The following is a 16,657-nucleotide window of genomic DNA, read 5'->3' as shown; positions in this document are numbered from 1 at the left end:
GATGGATTAAAAAGGTATAATATGTGACTAACGAACATATTATGCCAAATCCAATAATATTTTATTACTATTTCAACTTATAGAAACAAATAAACTAAGCATAAAAGAACAAATATCCGAATGCTCAAAATATTAAAACCAAATAATGGAAAACAGAAAGTTATTCAATAAAATATTAAATAATAACAAATTCATAAACTGTAGAATATATGAGATCACATCTTCCCATTTTTGCCTCCTTCTTCGCCAACAGCTTTACCACCACCACGTCCTCGAGTTCATCCCTTTGCAATACTTTCATTGTATTCACTTGTAAGAAGAGTGTTCACTAAAACACTATCACTCTTCAGTGTATCCTCATCAATCACTTCATTCGCATATGTCGTTTCCACACTACTCAAACTATTACATGACTTCTTAGACGACGAGGATGAGTCGACTGAATCTTTAGGATCATCTCGCTCACGCTTTGATAAAAGAGTTTTGATATTAGCTGTAACATCATCCGAAGACTCTTGGCTATGTGTGTTCATCAGTGATGCCTATAAATAAAAAAAAATTTCAAGATATAGAATTGTCTCAAAAATATAAAAAGTCCATTCACATGATATAAATTTTACCTGATTACCAGACATGAGTAAACTGTGATCACCCCCATCTTCAGATTCATTCACCTCATCAACGGTGGTAGTAAAAACCTGATTGTCTTTCCAAACCTTTCCGACTTTATATGTATTACTACCATCATAGAGACTTTTTTTCTCAACACAAATTAGAAACTGAAAATTCTTCCCAACCAAGTTTTGCAATGCATCAGGAACGACATTTGGATCTTGTATCTATGTTAAAAAATACTAAGTATTTGGAAAATGATTTTTTAATATAAAAATTATTGAAATAAAATACATAAAGTGTATAATACCTCAGCGTATGTCCCTTTTAAAATTTTATCTGCAGATTAGTTAACAATATCATTTGCATTTGAATTAAAAAGAAATTATTTGATCTTGTTGGTGTTGTTCATTACACAAAAATGGCGTTTGTGTCTACAATATAATTTAAATATAAACATGTGATTATATGTTTTTGGCACATAATTTGTTATTTAGTAATTTATAAAATTTATTTACCTCGCACTGACAGATGAAACTTTGGCATCACATGTTTTACATGAATAAAGCTTCTTAGTTTTATAAAAAAAAAAAAAATTGTCTTCATGTTTTTCCCACACTTAGTGCAAACCAAGTAAAACCATGACCAATCTGTATCAACCGCATATACAGTACACATGATTTTACATTTTCCAATCTGAATATTTAACAATAGAACAGTCACCATAATTGCATAAACTCTATTGATAAATTAACATATAAAAGTTAAGGTTTTAGTTATATCTTTAATTTAATCGATACCATATATAAGATTTTATATGCTTGAAGTATTTTATACTATTAGTTTTATACTAAAAAATCATTTTTCAAAGACATATCATCTTATCAACATATAATAAAGTTATGACAACTTTTATATATACCTCCAGATAATCTTGCAGTTCAGCAATAGTCACCATTGAAAGCTGATCAAAATTACTCTCATCATCATAAGAAATCCTCTGATGTGGCTTGCTACTCAAGAAAGTACTATTTCCACCATTTGCAAGTAAACTTCAAATTGGAAATCAATTCTTATTAATAATCACATTGTCAAAATATTTGTGTGATATATAAATAAATTGTTTACCTATTTTTGAAGTCAATGACATATGAATCGTTAAGATCTATGAGCACCTTAGAGGTTTGGAAAGAACTGGTAATTTGACGTTCACCTATGATAATTTAAACAAATAATCAATATGCATTTTAATTTATATTGAAATAACAATTTTGTAATTTTTAATTTTAAACACATTGATTTTCCCAAAACGGATTACAATGATGACACCACGTTCACCAGCATTCTGACAAACCGAATAGACTTGCTTGCCAAATTTACCCTAAAGTGTGCATAGTAAGCGTTCCTCTCTATATATAATACAGTTTAATTATATTAGAGTAAATATTTAAAAAGATAAAAAGCATTAACCGTATATACTCACTTCACATTACACAAGTCGAATTCAAGCTTGCTGGTGTCCTAGTTCATAACCGGGATTGTTTCCAGTTCACGTACACTTTCAACTCGTCCAATAACATCTGGTATTTTGAAAAATGACGTTAGATGAATACGTATATAAATGTAATAAAATAACTATATAGATAAGTGGGAAACTCACCAATCAAAAAACTTGTACTGGTTGCATCGTTCAAGATTGTACCAAAATCTAAGAACTCAAAAAACTGACTGTCAGATCGATTCACACTTTTGCTGACAACGGTGGATGCAATGAAAGACATCTTGACTTTCAACTCGTCCAATAACATCTGGTATTTTGAAAAATGATGTTAGATGAATACATATATAAATGTAATAAACTAACTATATAGATAAGTGGGAAACTCACCAATCAAAAAACTTGTACTGGTTGCATCGTTCAAGATTGTACCAAAATCTAAGAACTCAAAAAACTGACTGTCAGATCGATTAGCACTTTTGCTGACAACGGTGGATGCAATGAAAGACATCTTGAATTGATGCTTTGTGGCCCGGTATTGACCTGACGCCTGGTTCAATGCAAAGTTCTCGATGAACTTCCATTCACCGACAACCATCATCCGCTCAAAATGATGCAACATGTTTTTCTTGACAGTAGCGTGAATTTTGGTACCCTGTAAATAAAAAAAATGTTTATAAGTAAACTATTAATAGTTAGTAAAACGAAAATGTAATTTTACATCGGAAAATTCTTGGGTACACCCCTAGGGGTGAATTCATTCATTCACCCCCTTTCATTTAAGCCAATTAAAATCTGCCATTTAATATTATCTTTAAAGAAAAATAAAAAAATTAAAATTAAAAGATTAAATACTCAATCAAATATTTTGGTAAAATATATATATACATATATAATAAATAATGTATATAAAGATTAGAATTTAGATTTTAGTTTTATTTTAATTTTTTTTTAAGGTTTATAGATCATGATTTAGAGTATAAAAGTTAGAATTTAGGATTTAAAAATTAGAATTTAAAGATTAGGGTTTAAAATTCCAAAAATAAAACAAATAATTATAATATATATATATATTAAAAATAAATATAAATAAAATTTAATATTATGCTTGGGTTCACTATTTCCAATTTAGGTTTTAGTTTTTCTTTATTTAAAATTCCAAAAATAAAACAAATAATTATGTAAAAATATATTTTTATTAAAACTAATTCTACATAAACTTCAATATTATGTTTGGGTTCACTATTTCGAAATTAGGATTTAGTTTTTTCCATTAAAAATAATTTAATATTATATTTGGGTTCACTATTTCCAATTTAGGGTTTAGTTTTTTTTTTAAATTTTGAAACTAAAATAAATAATTATCTAAAAATATATTTTTATTAAAAATAATTCTACATAAATTTTAATATTATGTTTGGGTTCACTATTTCCAAATTAGGCTTTAATTTTTTCTTATTTAAAAAAAAATATTTAAAATGTGCTATTTTGGTAAGTTACTTTAGTTGATTTTATTATATGGCAGATTCTCATTGGCTAAAATGAGAGGGGGTGAACCCAAGAAGTGTCCTTTTACATCTACTTGATCATACCATTTCTTCTGCGAGAATGATTTCCAAAGACTCTCCACTTTTAGTCTGGTATTGCTTCCAAGTGTGAAGCACCTTCACATGCACCTTCCATCCAGTCTTGAATGGCTTTAAGTCAGCCAAAGGTGTTAACCTCATGTTGGAAGCCATTGTAAATAATTGAAGTGAACTAAAAGTTAAGAAAGTTGTAGTTGATGTGGAATAAAATGGAATATGGTAGTGTCGTATTTATAGTGAAACAATATAGGATTTTCGCAATACCGTTGAGCTGTATGTAAATTGGCGGCCAAGTATATTTTTTTCAATTCAAATTGAACATAATATTGATTGGAAATACCTAATCAAATTTTTTTGTAACGTAGTTGTTATTGACTATCTATACGGTGATGCGAAATAAATGGAATAATATTCAATAACAAACTAATAGCATATTCTCATCAATTGACATTTAGCAATAGCTCACAATAAAATTTGAGGATTTTGTTCAATCCCGTTAAGAGGTAAAATACATTGGCGGCGAAGTATAATTATTCAAATTAAATTAAATACAATATTATGGCAAATAGGCAAATACGCAATTTTTGGAAGTTGTTAATATTGTGTTAATATTCAGGTACGCGAAAAAATGATTTGAAGATTTTTTCTTATATTTTGACTATCTATACGCAATTTTTTCTTATATTTTTTCAAGATTCTCTCATGCGCTTTAATTAATATGTAATCATATTTACTGCGATATCTATTTCATTTCTCCTGATTATTAGAAGCTAAATATTTCAAAAAAAATTACATGTTAAAAAATCATTTATTTCCTAAAATACAAAACGGGTCAAATTTTAGGATTTGCTTCCTTTTAAATAGGTCATTTTAAAAGGACGCATATCCTCTTTAGTTTTAGTTTTTTTTCGTAGAATACATATTTTATTAATGGTATATTTCATAATATACAACGTAACACCAAAGTCAATAATTTAAATATATTTCTTTTTTAATATTATAAGATAAAAAATGAGAAACAAATGGGACAACAAATTTTAGAGATATGGGCTAATGAAATATGATAAAATTTTCTAAAATTTTAAAATTTTTAGAAATTAAAAATCTCAGTTTTTATCAATACCTGAGTCGGTATATTATATCACCCTTGTTTCCTATAGCTAAAGCGTAATTGACCGTCTTGTTGTGGTAGACCGGACCGACTCTGATCTTAAATTTTTCAATCAATACTCTTTTATTTATTTATTTATCATATTTATTTTTTGGAGAAATAAAACTGAAACGGTGCAACTTTTATCTTTAAATCCCCACCACCAAAGCATCTTCCTTTCTCTCTCTTATCTACCTTCTCTTACAAAGTACAAACCCAGAAAACACAGTAATAAACGTCTCTTTCTCCCCATGTGATCTTGAATTGACTTTTCTTCTTCTTTTTTCATCTTTCAAATTTGAGGCTTCGACCTGCTTATCTTGGTTTTTAATCTTTCTGGAAACAGGAGAGTACAGAGACCACTTTTGGTGTTCTTCTTTTCCAACCCTTTCAGGCAAACTCTTGGTCTTTTTGCTTCTCTTATTGTTCCTATTTAATATTTATGTTTGACGATGGTGCTTTGATAATCTTATCTTTTTTCAGATCGTTGGTTTATTGTCTATGCTAACTCATTTTCCGATCTGGGTTTAGAGATGACAATATTAGTTTTAGTCTCTGAGTTTAATTTGATGATTTTTTTATAAAATTCTAGGTTACTTCTTCTTTTCAAATCAATTACTTTTTTTTATTATTTTTTTTATTATTCAGCCTCCAATTCTTAGGTCAATGAATCAGGACGAATCTAATTCTGCAACTAATTATGGCTTCTCTTTATTAAACTCATAAAAGTTTAGAACGCTAAATCTTATACGACCTGATGTACTTCATTGACTATGAAAAAATCCCTTGTTTTTAGTAGGAGGATCAAAGAAAGCTCAATAATTTATTTTCTTTCGTGTAAACTTTTTTTTTCAGGTAACAGAATTGGATTGGTTCTGGTGAGAGAGAGATGATGATGTTTAACGAGATGGGTATGTATGGAAAAATGGATTTCTTCTCTTCCACATCACTGGGAGAAATCGATGTGTGTCCATTGCCACAAGCTGAACAAGATCATCCAGTGGTTGAAGAAGACTACACCGATGACGAGATCGATGTTGATGAGCTTGAGAGAAGGATGTGGAGAGACAAAATGCGTCTGAAACGTCTCAAGGAGCAGCAAGGGAAGTGTAAGGAAGGAGTCGATGCTTCGAAGCAGAGACAGTCACAAGAGCAAGCTAGGAGGAAGAAAATGTCTAGAGCACAAGATGGGATCTTGAAATACATGTTGAAGATGATGGAAGTTTGTAAAGCTCAAGGCTTTGTTTACGGTATCATCCCTGAGAAAGGCAAACCTGTGACTGGTGCTTCCGATAATCTACGGGAATGGTGGAAAGATAAGGTCAGGTTTGATCGTAACGGTCCAGCGGCTATTGCCAAATACCAAGCAGAGAACAATATTTCAGGAGGGAGTAATGATTGTAATAGTTTGGCTGGACCAACACCACATACACTTCAGGAGCTTCAAGACACGACTCTTGGATCTCTTTTATCGGCTTTGATGCAACATTGTGATCCTCCTCAGAGGCGGTTTCCTTTAGAGAAAGGTGTTTCTCCACCGTGGTGGCCTAATGGGAAAGAAGAGTGGTGGCCTCAACTTGGTTTACCAAAAGAACAAGGTCCTCCTCCTTACAAGAAGCCTCATGATTTGAAGAAAGCTTGGAAAGTCGGTGTTTTGACTGCAGTTATCAAGCATATGTCGCCTGATATTGCGAAAATCCGTAAGCTTGTGAGGCAATCGAAATGCTTGCAAGACAAGATGACTGCCAAAGAGAGTGCTACTTGGCTTGCCATTATTAACCAAGAAGAGGTTGTGGCTCGGGAGCTTTATCCCGAGTTATGTCCTCCTCTTTCTTCTTCCTCCGTGGGAAGTGGGTCTCTTCTCATCAATGATTGTAGCGAGTATGATGTTGAAGGTTTTGAGAAGGAACAAGACGTGGAAGAGCGAAAACCAGAGATAGTGATGATGAATCCTGCAACAAGCTTTGGAACTGGTAAAATGCAGCAACAGTTTCCTGTAAAGGAGGAAGTCGTGGCCACCATGGGAAACTTGGAATACGCGAGAAAGAGGAAGCCGAACAACGATCTGAATGTTATGATAATGGACAGACCAAGTTTCACTTGTGAGAATGGTCAGTGTCCTCACAGCAAAATCAATATGGGATTTCAGGACAGGAGCTCTAGGGACAATCACCAAATGGTTTGTTCATACAGAGACAATCGCTTAGCTTATGGAGCAGCTTCGAAGTTTCATCATATAGGTGAAGTGAAACCAGTAGCTGTGTCACAACAGTCGCAACCCTTTCCTCAGTCAGTCCAACCGATCGACCTATCAGGCTATGGAGTCCCGGAAAACGGGCAGAAGATGATCACCGAGCTAATGGCCATGTACGACAGAAATCTCCAACCAAATCAAAGCATGAGCATTGATGCAAAAGCAGCTCAGAATCATCAAGAACAGCAGCTGAGTCTCAACCGGAATCAGATGTTTATGCAACAAGGGAACAGTGGGATTAAGCTTGATAACAATGGGTTTCAAATGGTGTTTGATTCGACACCGTTTGATATGGCATCATTTGATTACAGAGATGATTGGCAAGCAGGAGTGATGGAAGGAATGGGGAAGCAGCCGCAAGATGTACCAATATGGTTCTGATTTCTGAATATAATCTCTTCTCTGTAACAATTCTTTATTAATAACTTTGGAAACTCTCTGTTACTTAACTTGGGGTTTGTATTCTATTGGCACCAACACTCATTATTGTTGATGATGATGATGAAGCTATCTATATTTTTTTTGGTCTTTGTTTGAAATCGATTAACTCATTTCATGTATAATAGTCTCATTATCCATTTGGTCATCTTTGTCATGCTATTTCAGAATAATGATAATGAATATTTGAGTTGTTTTAAGTCCTATCTCACTTTTAGAATTTGCTTTTAGTTTATGAAGATTATAGTAAAAAATAATCAGATATATTGTTTATGCATGAGTAACCAAATGAACATATAAACCTGTCACTTTTGTTGGTTGTTCACTAGTAAAGTCAATTCAATAATCAATATTTTAAGAAAGAACACATGGCTTAGCCATATAGTTAGGGCTATAAAAAAAGCATATTCTATAATATAAATTTCTTTTCCTTTGCTGTAGAAAGTATATTCTCTTATCATTAGTTTAGTCAAACATCCATTAAAATATTAACAAACAGTTTGTGTAAGGTTTGCAAACAATTGTCGGCTACTGTGGCCTCTTCTTCTCCACAAGGCAATTTTTTTTAATCCAACATTGTAAACCCAAAATTGGAAATTAATATGATAAGGTGAAAAAGAGCAATATGGTGTATTTGGAGGAAGAGAAGACAAACGTTGTTGTCTGTTTTAGTTGTGGACAGCCCATGTGATGTGCTTTGTTAAAACCCACCACTCTTTAGTCTCTTCATTGCCGAATATGACTACATTCATCCACCCGTTTTGTTTGTTTATAACTTTGTTGTTTTTGTTTTGTTTATATTTGTTTTAAAAGATTTTTTTTTGTCTACGTCATAGATAGATAATGTAGAAAAATACAGAATATAATTTTCCAACTTTTGGATCCAACTAGCTTAAACAATTTGAGAGAGAAGAAAACGTTGAAGAAGAGTTTTTGATATTGATATGTTATTGAGATAATTGGTGTTACAACCTTTATAATACAATACAAGCCAGAGTATCTAATTTCCTAATCTCACGAGAAATACAAAATTTTGTGCCTTAACTCCTAAACATATGGAATATGATTTTAGGAAATTTCAAATACTCTCCCTCAAATAGGAGCAGGTAAATTCTGGATGTTTGACTTGTTTTTGAAATTCATCATTCATCCAAAGTTTTGGAAATGTCTGCTATTAAGTTTGTGCCCGAGCATGAGTAAGAACAATCATACATATGACATCTCTCGAATCGAATATATGGCCTATTTTTTTCGATTACTATACCCTACAATTTTAACCCTAAAACGTGTTGCCAAAAAGAATCTAACTCTAATTTCCAAAGAAGAATCAATTTGATGTATGTACATTGATCTTGTTATTCCCTTTTTCTCCTTTCTTTAACTTCTTTCTTGTTTATGTTTTACTAGGTATCTGCCCGTGGCACGCGGACACAATCATTATATAAATCTTATTATAATTTGATTATTGAAATTCTTGTAACATAAACATCACATTTTTATTTTCAATAATTGAGACAAAAAATGGTATATTAAGATCCAACACACAAGTTTTAAGTTATATAAATACTTATACAAAGAAATAAATCATACAAATACTAAAATAAATCATGTAATAAGATCCAACACACAAGTTTTAAGTTATATAAATACTTATAAAAAGAAATTAATAGAACACTACTCTATTAAGTATTGTTATAAGTTATATTTCCGTCTTGTGTCTAAAATGTGCTCCACCTCTCCCGAATCCTGGAGGTTTAAGAGACATATACATACTATAAGATTGTTGTATATACAAAATTCTCCAATTATAATTCCTGTGACATTGAAGTTTATTGAAATTATGCTAATGGAGGTCCCGATAGAGGAATGCTAACGGATGGGAAAGTGGATGCTGTAAGGCGTGAGTATGCTATGGATCTGTACAAGGAGCTTATTGTTCCTTTGTATTCAGAGATGTAGTTTTGTGAACTTAATGTTTGTACTTGTAGGCACCTTAACAGTGGTTTTTATGTTTGAACATGTTTTATGAATGAAGTTAGCTGTTGTTTATGTTATTATTGGATGCGGTAAGCATGGTATATTGCATGATTTCCTTGTAACTTGAAAGCTGATAAGAGTATGTCATAACGAGCTAGGACGTGGATAGCTGTGAGAAGAAATATGTGGATATGAAAACTATTTATCAGGGGAAATTATTTTACAGAGTGGGAAAAAGTGTTTAGGTCGTTTGATGTTTGTTTTAACTAATAAAGATTATCACATGGACATGTTGAAGTAGTGTACGTATGGACAGCAAGAGTGGACAATGAGAGTTAATTTTGTTTTTGTTTTCATAGAAGTTTATTTAGAGGGAGCAGTTCTTAGGGCAACAACCAGGAGAGGCCCTATATATAAAGAAAGGTTGAGTTGTTATTTGTGTAGTGAAAAACAAAAACAAAAGAAAATGAACAGGAGGGTTAGAGGAATGAGGGAACCAGCGGATGTGACTTACCCTGAACTTTCAGAGTATGTACAGCAACTGAAGGCCGCGAATCCAGGTACATTGGCAGAGATAGATACTTACACTGATGAATCTGGTTTGGTGCGTTTTAAGTATTTGTTTCTGTGTTTTGGAGCTAGTAGATTGGGGTTAGGCTGTGTTAGAAAGTGCTATGTGTTGGCTGGGGCTCGTTTGGGAGGAATGTATAAAGGTAGTCTGTTAACTGTAGCCGGTTAAGATGCTAACTTGCAAGCATATCCAGTAGCATTCGCTATTGTGGACGGGCAAAATGAGAGAGCTTGGAATTGGTTCATGGTGGAAGTTAAGAGTATCCTTGAAGACTCGCCGAATGTGTGTTCTGTCACGGATCTTAGCCGTGCGATTATGAAAGCGAAAAAGCTGACATTCCCATTAGCTTTGCAGGTTTTTTGCTAGCAAATGGTTGAGAATGTGGTGAAAGGAAGATACAAAAATAGGATTCTTACAGGAGTGGTAGAAAAGGCAGCGTATGCGTATCGCAAAGTAGCTTACAGAAATGGGATGTTAGAAATAAAGGATAGAAACTTAGAGTGTTGGAATTTCCTGGAAAGGCTTGGAAAAGAGAAGTGGTCTAAAGCGAATTTTGTTGGTGATCGAAACAACCTCATGACAACAAAAATGGTAGACCCTATTAATGCGACTTTAATGGTGTGGAAAGATACTCCAATTCTTGAAACTGTGAGAAGGATAGTGTCCACCATGAGTGAATGGTTTGGTGACCGTCATCAGTACGCGTGTCAACATGGGGGGGGGGGTGTAACGCCTGCGGTGTTACGTGAAATGGCTAGGAATCTGGAGGCAATTAGGGTCGCTAGTTTGAGGGAACTGGTGCCTAAAAATGTAGAGGTGGCTGGGCTGTGTGGAGAGAAGCATATTGCCATGTTGGGCCACCGGAAATGTCAATGTGGTGAGTATGATAAGTTGAAAATACCTTGTGGACATGCTTTGGTGGGTGCGCCGAAATGGGGTGTTGATGTAGAAGAGTTGGTTGGGCAATGCTACAAGACCTCAATGTGGAGACAAACTTACGAAGGGGTCATCCACACAGTCGCAGAACATGTACACGGGTATAGCGATGCATCCACTCAACTACATCCACCGTTGGTCCGGGCGTCAATAAGCCGTCCACGTTTATCGAGGTAAACAGTGAATTATAAGAATGATGTACTTGTTTGTGTATTCGTTGTGATGTATATATCAAGTAGATTTTCGTTTTTACATGCAGGTAAGAGTGTGAGAAAGGTGAGCGAGTTCAGAATGGAAGGAGCAAAATGCGTATGATGGATTGTGGGTATTGTATTGTTTGTTTTTATTATCGGCAGATGTAGTTGGATGTAATTTGTTAGTTGGTTATGTGTATCCGGATATTAAATTATTTGTTTGTAGTTTTTAAACTTTGACGTGAGGGAAATATATTAGAAGTAACTATTTTGTGTTTTATTGAAACCTTGATAATGTCCACGAAACTTGATGATGTCCACGTACAATTAAATCTTATGTTTTCTGCTTTTAGTATACCAATAAAGGTAACGTGCTGGTGACGTTATAGTCGGATGATGTCCACGAACGTTGATGATAACTTCGTTTTCTGCTTGGCATCCATTAATATTAAGATTAGTGTAGTTTGTAGTGTTGGATTCCTGAAGGCGTTAAGGGAAAACGAAATATGGGACCCATGAGGAAGCAAAGCCGTATTAGGTTTTTCCTCTGAATGGGATGTCTTTGTAAGTGGAAAGGTGTTTAGGTAATAGAAGAAAGAAGTCGGCGGAGCGAGAGTTTGATAAGAGGTCGATGAGCTATAGTTATAGTTGGAGTTCATCCGAAATGGCAAGCTTGCAGGGGTTTGAAGATTTTCGGTTTGGTATTCCGGATCTTTGCTACTGTGGGGAGCCTGTTCGGGTGGAGACGTCATACTCGGAAGGTCAGGAAGGGAGTAAGTTCTATAGCTGCCGGCGTAGAGAGGTAAGCCTAAAGTTCGTTCATATGATATTGTCTAGTAATGGATTTGTAATTGTAAAAGATGGACTTAGGAAGGAGGATGTGGTATTCGTAAATGGTGGGATGGTGCAATAGTTGAGGAAATCCGGCATCTTAAAGCCGAGTTTAACGAAGTGTCGAAGTCAGTGAAGTACTACTGTTCGGACGGTAATGGCACATACGTTGACCCTCCTACTATGTGGAAAGATTTGGAGTCACTGCGTGGACAGGTTACTGAATTGTTGGAGTTGAAGCGTGTTGGCGGTCATGACTACCAAGTTCTGAAGGCCAGCATTTCAGAACTGAAGGAAAGTCACAACAATCGCGGGTCTGTAAAGGAGGACCGTTTGGTTTTTTTTATGTTCCTGATGGCCTGTCTGGTAGTTGTAGTTGCTGTTTCGGTTCTCCTCCATACTAAGAATATCTGATTGGAGTAATATATGTAATTTCGTTTGTAGTGTTGTGTCGGAGTGACCTTGTATGTTGTTTTGAACACTGGTAACTAGTAATTCCAGTGGAATTATGTATCGGGCTGTATCCACGCCGTTTTAGTTGTCCACAACTCTCAATATGCAGAGTTGTGGACAACTGTGAGGCACTTTTTTATCAAAGGCACTTCTTTGATGTTGAAAGATACACTTTTTCCACTTCTTTGATAAAGGCTTATACATCATTTGGATGTATGTTGTTTTGAACCCTGGTAACTAGTAATCCCAGATGTATTATGTATTTGGATGTATCCACCCCATTTTAGTTGTCCACAACTCTCAATAGTCAGAGTGCAAGATATCTTTTGGTGTGGTCATAGGTGTTTGTCATTCTTTTCGTGGATAGCTGCGGATGGACAATGACGAGTAGTGGACATATAACGAGTGTATCCACATATAGATGACTACTCTATACTGTTTATATATGTTGGAAAGGTTAAGTGCATCCATGAAATAGGATCCACCTATGTCGAGTATGTCCACATGTAGATGAACAAACTCTACTGGTAATATATATTAGACCTATAACGAGTGTATCCACATATAGATGACAATTCTGTACTGGTTATATATGTTGGCAAGGTAAGGTGCATCCATGAAATAGGATCCACCTATAACGACTATATCCACATGTAGATGACCAAACTCTACTGGTAATATATGTTGGAAAAGTAAGGAGCATCCATTAAATGTTAAAAGTTGTTAAAAGTGCCTTTAAATGTATTATGTATTTGGATGTATCCACCCCGTTTTAGTTGTCCACTACTCGCCAATAGTCAGAGTGCAAGATATCTTTTGGTGTGGTCATAGGTGTTTGTCATTCTTTTCGTGGACAGCTGCGGATGGACAATGACGAGTAATGGACATATAACGAGTGTATCCACATAAAGATGACCATTCTGTACTGGTTATATATGTTGAAAAGGTAAGGTGCATCCATGAAATAGGATCCACCTATAACGAGTATATCCACATGTAGATGACCAAACTGTACTGGTAATATATGTTGGAAACGTAAGGTGCATCCATTAAATAGGATCCACCAATATGTTATGTATCCATTCGATAAGGGACCACTTCGAGTGTCCGCGTCTACAGTATTTTTTAAGAGATCTGGTGTGCCTATAAAAGCGAGACGCCTACTTCGCAGTTTTTTTAAGGAACCCTAATATTTGGCGGCGTAAGGTGGTAGATGGCTTTTATTTAGTTGGGACCGAATACTTTTTTTAAATGAGCAATACATCTGTTGGTTCTAGTGGGACAACGTTGGGTCGTGAGAGAGGAGGTATTGTGGGCATTCCTAGGAAATGTTGGTGTGGGCAAGCGATTGTGGCGAAGATGTCTAAATCGGAAATGAATCCGAACAGTAGGTATTTCCGGTGTGTGTTTGCAGTTGAACAAAAGGTATGTTGTTGGGGTTATGTTTGCCCTCAGATATAAATTTGAATTTCCTACTATATTGTTTAAAAATTGTTTTGCCATATTTTGTAGTTAATGAATGATAATCACACTTTCAAGTGGATTGATGAGGCTGAATGAGTGTGAGGCTTTGGCGGCTAGAAATGAAGTTACTGAACAAGAGGTGGGTAAGATAACAAGAGGGTCAAAGGAAAACGCTGATGAGATTGTGGATCAACTTGGAATGAAGATGGAGAAAGTAATTTGTGAAAGAATGGATAAATTGGTGGTCGAAGCGAAAACAGAGATGAGGAGAGTGATGATGCGCACAATTATGGGATGTATTTTTATTGTAGTTTGTAGTAAGCTAATTGGATAGGTTGTAATTTGTGGCTGTGATTTGGTATTATGTAAACACTTTGTTGTAGTTTGAAGAAAATAACTTGTATTTGTTCTAGAATTATGATCTTTATACTTATTCCAGATTGTGATACCGGTTTTTGTATGTTCATTGTAGTCAGCATTAGTAGCTGCAAATGTAAAGAAAATGTTATCCCTCGACATGTGACTAGGAGATGACAATTGTGATTACAGTGGCGGATGAATCCTCGTCCACTGGTGCTTTTTTAGGCGTGTCCATCGAAGTGATTATCCATGACGTAGAAGTGGATAGTTATTAGAAGAACGTATGTATTTTGTAATGCATGTGGATGGCGTAATCTTGGGTATCCACCAACAATGAAAGGCTGTGTATACACGAATGATGTGTAGGTTCTGATGACGGCGTTGTGGTCAATATGAATTAAGAATTGAAGGAAGTGTAAAATAACAATCAAAAACATGCATATTACCATTAGATTGTTTTAGGAAGATAACCGCAAAAATGCTAGAACATCCGAGAAACCGATTGAAGTTAGCTCGACACCCAAAAAGAAATATAAGTGGAGCATTACAAAAGATGTGAAATGGTAGCATGTTAGACAACTAAAGTTAGATGGGGTTGTTGCATTTTTTCCTGTTGTGACCAGGAAGTCCACATTGGCCACATTTGTTTGGTATTGTTTTTTTGACACGAGGACCCTGAAAAGATGTGAAGATGAATGAATAAGGGTTTTGATTTTAAAAAGATGAAAAAGATAGGGATATGCTTACACGAATTTCTCCTGTAGAAGTATAACGCGCCTGTTTTGGACGACCGGATGGCCGTCGTGTTTTTGGTGGTAGCAAAACTAAAGAGCTAACCTTGTCAGGTATGTCGACATCCTTGGGGTCTCCTTCAGGCGATATTATAGCTTGATAAGTGTCACACCATGCCTTTGTTTTGAAACAATCAGCCACAAGAGATCCATAGGGGAGCCCGACACAGTCAGCAGCCATTAGGGCGTCGCCACAAGGAATCTTCAATCTTTCATACATCATGCAGGTGCATTTGTGGTCTTTGAGTAAAACACTGTTTTTTTCCCCGAACTGGCCTATTATTTCCAAATTCCAGCTAGAAATGGTGTTGATTTTGCTGCCCTTCGCCTTTTTGAGATTCAAGGTTATTTCTTTATCCACTTCTGGAGTAATAATGCCTTTATGGCGTTGGGATTTTTTACGGCGAGCACTGAACCAATGCGTCATCATGGATTGAATGAACTGCAAGAGTTCCAAAATGGGGGGAGCTTCTTCCTTCGCGCAAAGATTTGTTAAGCTGCTCACAAACGTTGCTTGTCATTAGGTTATATCTATCTCCTTTAAAATGAACTCTTGCCCATGTGGCAATACCGATGTCGTGGAGGTATTTAGCACAGGCTGCATTAGAATTGATTTGCACAAAAATAGCACGAAATCCTTTGACCCTGTAAGCAAAAGCAGTCATACCAACCAGTTTAGATAGACCCTTGTTCTTGAACCTTGACGTAACATTCCTTTGCAAATGAACAATACATGCGCCATGATGTGCTCGGGGATATACATGTTTAACCGCCATTAGGATCGACCTATGCCGGTCTGAAATTATAGAAAGGTTTGAACTGTCAGCCAATATGCGTTCCAATTTTGTTAAGAACCATTTCCACGAATCGTCGTTTTCGGAATCCATAATTCCAAAAGCCAGTGGATACACTTGGAAGTTAGCATCCTGTCCACATGCCGTTAACAAGACTCCCTTAAATTTCCCGGTCAAATGGGTTCCATCTAAAACAATAATATGCCTGAGCCTGCGGAAACCAAGGATTGAAGCAGCGAAAGATAAGAAAACGTACTTAAACCTAATTAAACCTAGTTCGTCTGTTTCTGTCTCCAAGTCAGCCACGGAACCTGAGTTTGCAAGTTTGAGCATGTACAAATACTCTGGTAACTTGCTGTAGGAATCATCATCAGAACCTCTGACACCATTGACAGTCGTTTCTTTTGCTCTGTAACATTTCATGTAAGAAGTATTAACTCGAAGATCTTCACGGACGAGTTTTTGTAAATCCCTAGCCCTTGGACCATTAACCGGATCACCAAATTGGGCTTTGTAGACAGCTGCAATTACTCGAGCGGATGCTTTTGAGGCAAAAGCCTGTCGGGTCTCTATGCCACATGAGTGTTGAAGATGTGCTTCTGTAATTTGGTAATAGCCGCAGTCCTGTATTTTCTTAGCGCGAACTCTCCAATCACAAGGCTTGCCAGTACAAGTAAGCACAAAATAGTTCCATTTAGTAGTACTTTGTTTGAAATGGAACATTTCTTTGATGGCATATATAGCGAGA

The 16,657-nt window shown here is 35.4% G+C and overlaps 3 protein-coding genes across 3 annotated transcripts; 2 read left to right on the top strand and 1 right to left on the bottom strand.

The window, feature by feature from the left end:
- Positions 1 to 278: 278 nt before the first annotated feature.
- On the bottom strand, positions 279 to 3,849 carry LOC112089296. Its single transcript, XM_024160363.1, has 7 exons — positions 3,703 to 3,849; positions 2,570 to 2,765; positions 1,741 to 1,825; positions 1,535 to 1,664; positions 1,243 to 1,308; positions 621 to 839; positions 279 to 542 (listed from the first exon to the last, which is right to left on the bottom strand). Exons 1-7 carry the CDS (start codon positions 3,847 to 3,849, stop codon positions 279 to 281), a joined length of 1,107 nt encoding a protein of 368 aa, XP_024016131.1.
- A 1,167-nt stretch (positions 3,850 to 5,016) lies between these two features.
- On the top strand, positions 5,017 to 7,631 carry LOC18025629 (ETHYLENE INSENSITIVE 3-like 1 protein). Its single transcript, XM_006408606.2, has 2 exons — positions 5,017 to 5,240; positions 5,702 to 7,631. Exon 2 carries the CDS (start codon positions 5,736 to 5,738, stop codon positions 7,479 to 7,481), a length of 1,746 nt encoding a protein of 581 aa, XP_006408669.1. The 5' UTR covers positions 5,017 to 5,240; positions 5,702 to 5,735; the 3' UTR covers positions 7,482 to 7,631.
- Positions 7,632 to 10,455: 2,824 nt separating this feature from the next.
- Positions 10,456 to 11,199, top strand: LOC112089295. Its single transcript, XM_024160362.1, has one exon. It carries the CDS (start codon positions 10,456 to 10,458, stop codon positions 11,197 to 11,199), a length of 744 nt encoding a protein of 247 aa, XP_024016130.1.
- Positions 11,200 to 16,657: the final 5,458 nt, after the last annotated feature.

Source organism: Eutrema salsugineum, unplaced genomic scaffold, assembly GCF_000478725.1.
Source record: "Eutrema salsugineum unplaced genomic scaffold, Eutsalg1_0 scaffold_12, whole genome shotgun sequence".
NCBI classification, from domain to species: domain Eukaryota; kingdom Viridiplantae; phylum Streptophyta; class Magnoliopsida; order Brassicales; family Brassicaceae; genus Eutrema; species Eutrema salsugineum.
This window is presented reverse-complemented; position numbering and strand designations above follow the sequence as displayed.

What these genes read in the sequence shown, in the direction of transcription:
- LOC112089296 (XM_024160363.1), bottom strand. Translation starts at nt 3,849, where the DNA reads ATGGCTTCCAACATGAGGTTAACACCTTTGGCTGACTTAAAGCCATTC. An exon ending in AAGTGCTAATCGATCTGACA is followed by an intron (nt 1,826 to 2,569) that starts GTCAGTTTTTTG and finishes AAATTATCATAG; the next exon opens with GTGAACGTCAAATTACCAGT. An exon ending in GTCATTGACTTCAAAAATAG is followed by an intron (nt 1,665 to 1,740) that starts GTAAACAATTTA and finishes TCCAATTTGAAG; the next exon opens with TTTACTTGCAAATGGTGGAA.
- LOC112089295 (XM_024160362.1), top strand. Translation starts at nt 10,456, where the DNA reads ATGGTTGAGAATGTGGTGAAAGGAAGATACAAAAATAGGATTCTTACA.
- LOC18025629 (XM_006408606.2), top strand. Translation starts at nt 5,736, where the DNA reads ATGATGATGTTTAACGAGATGGGTATGTATGGAAAAATGGATTTCTTC.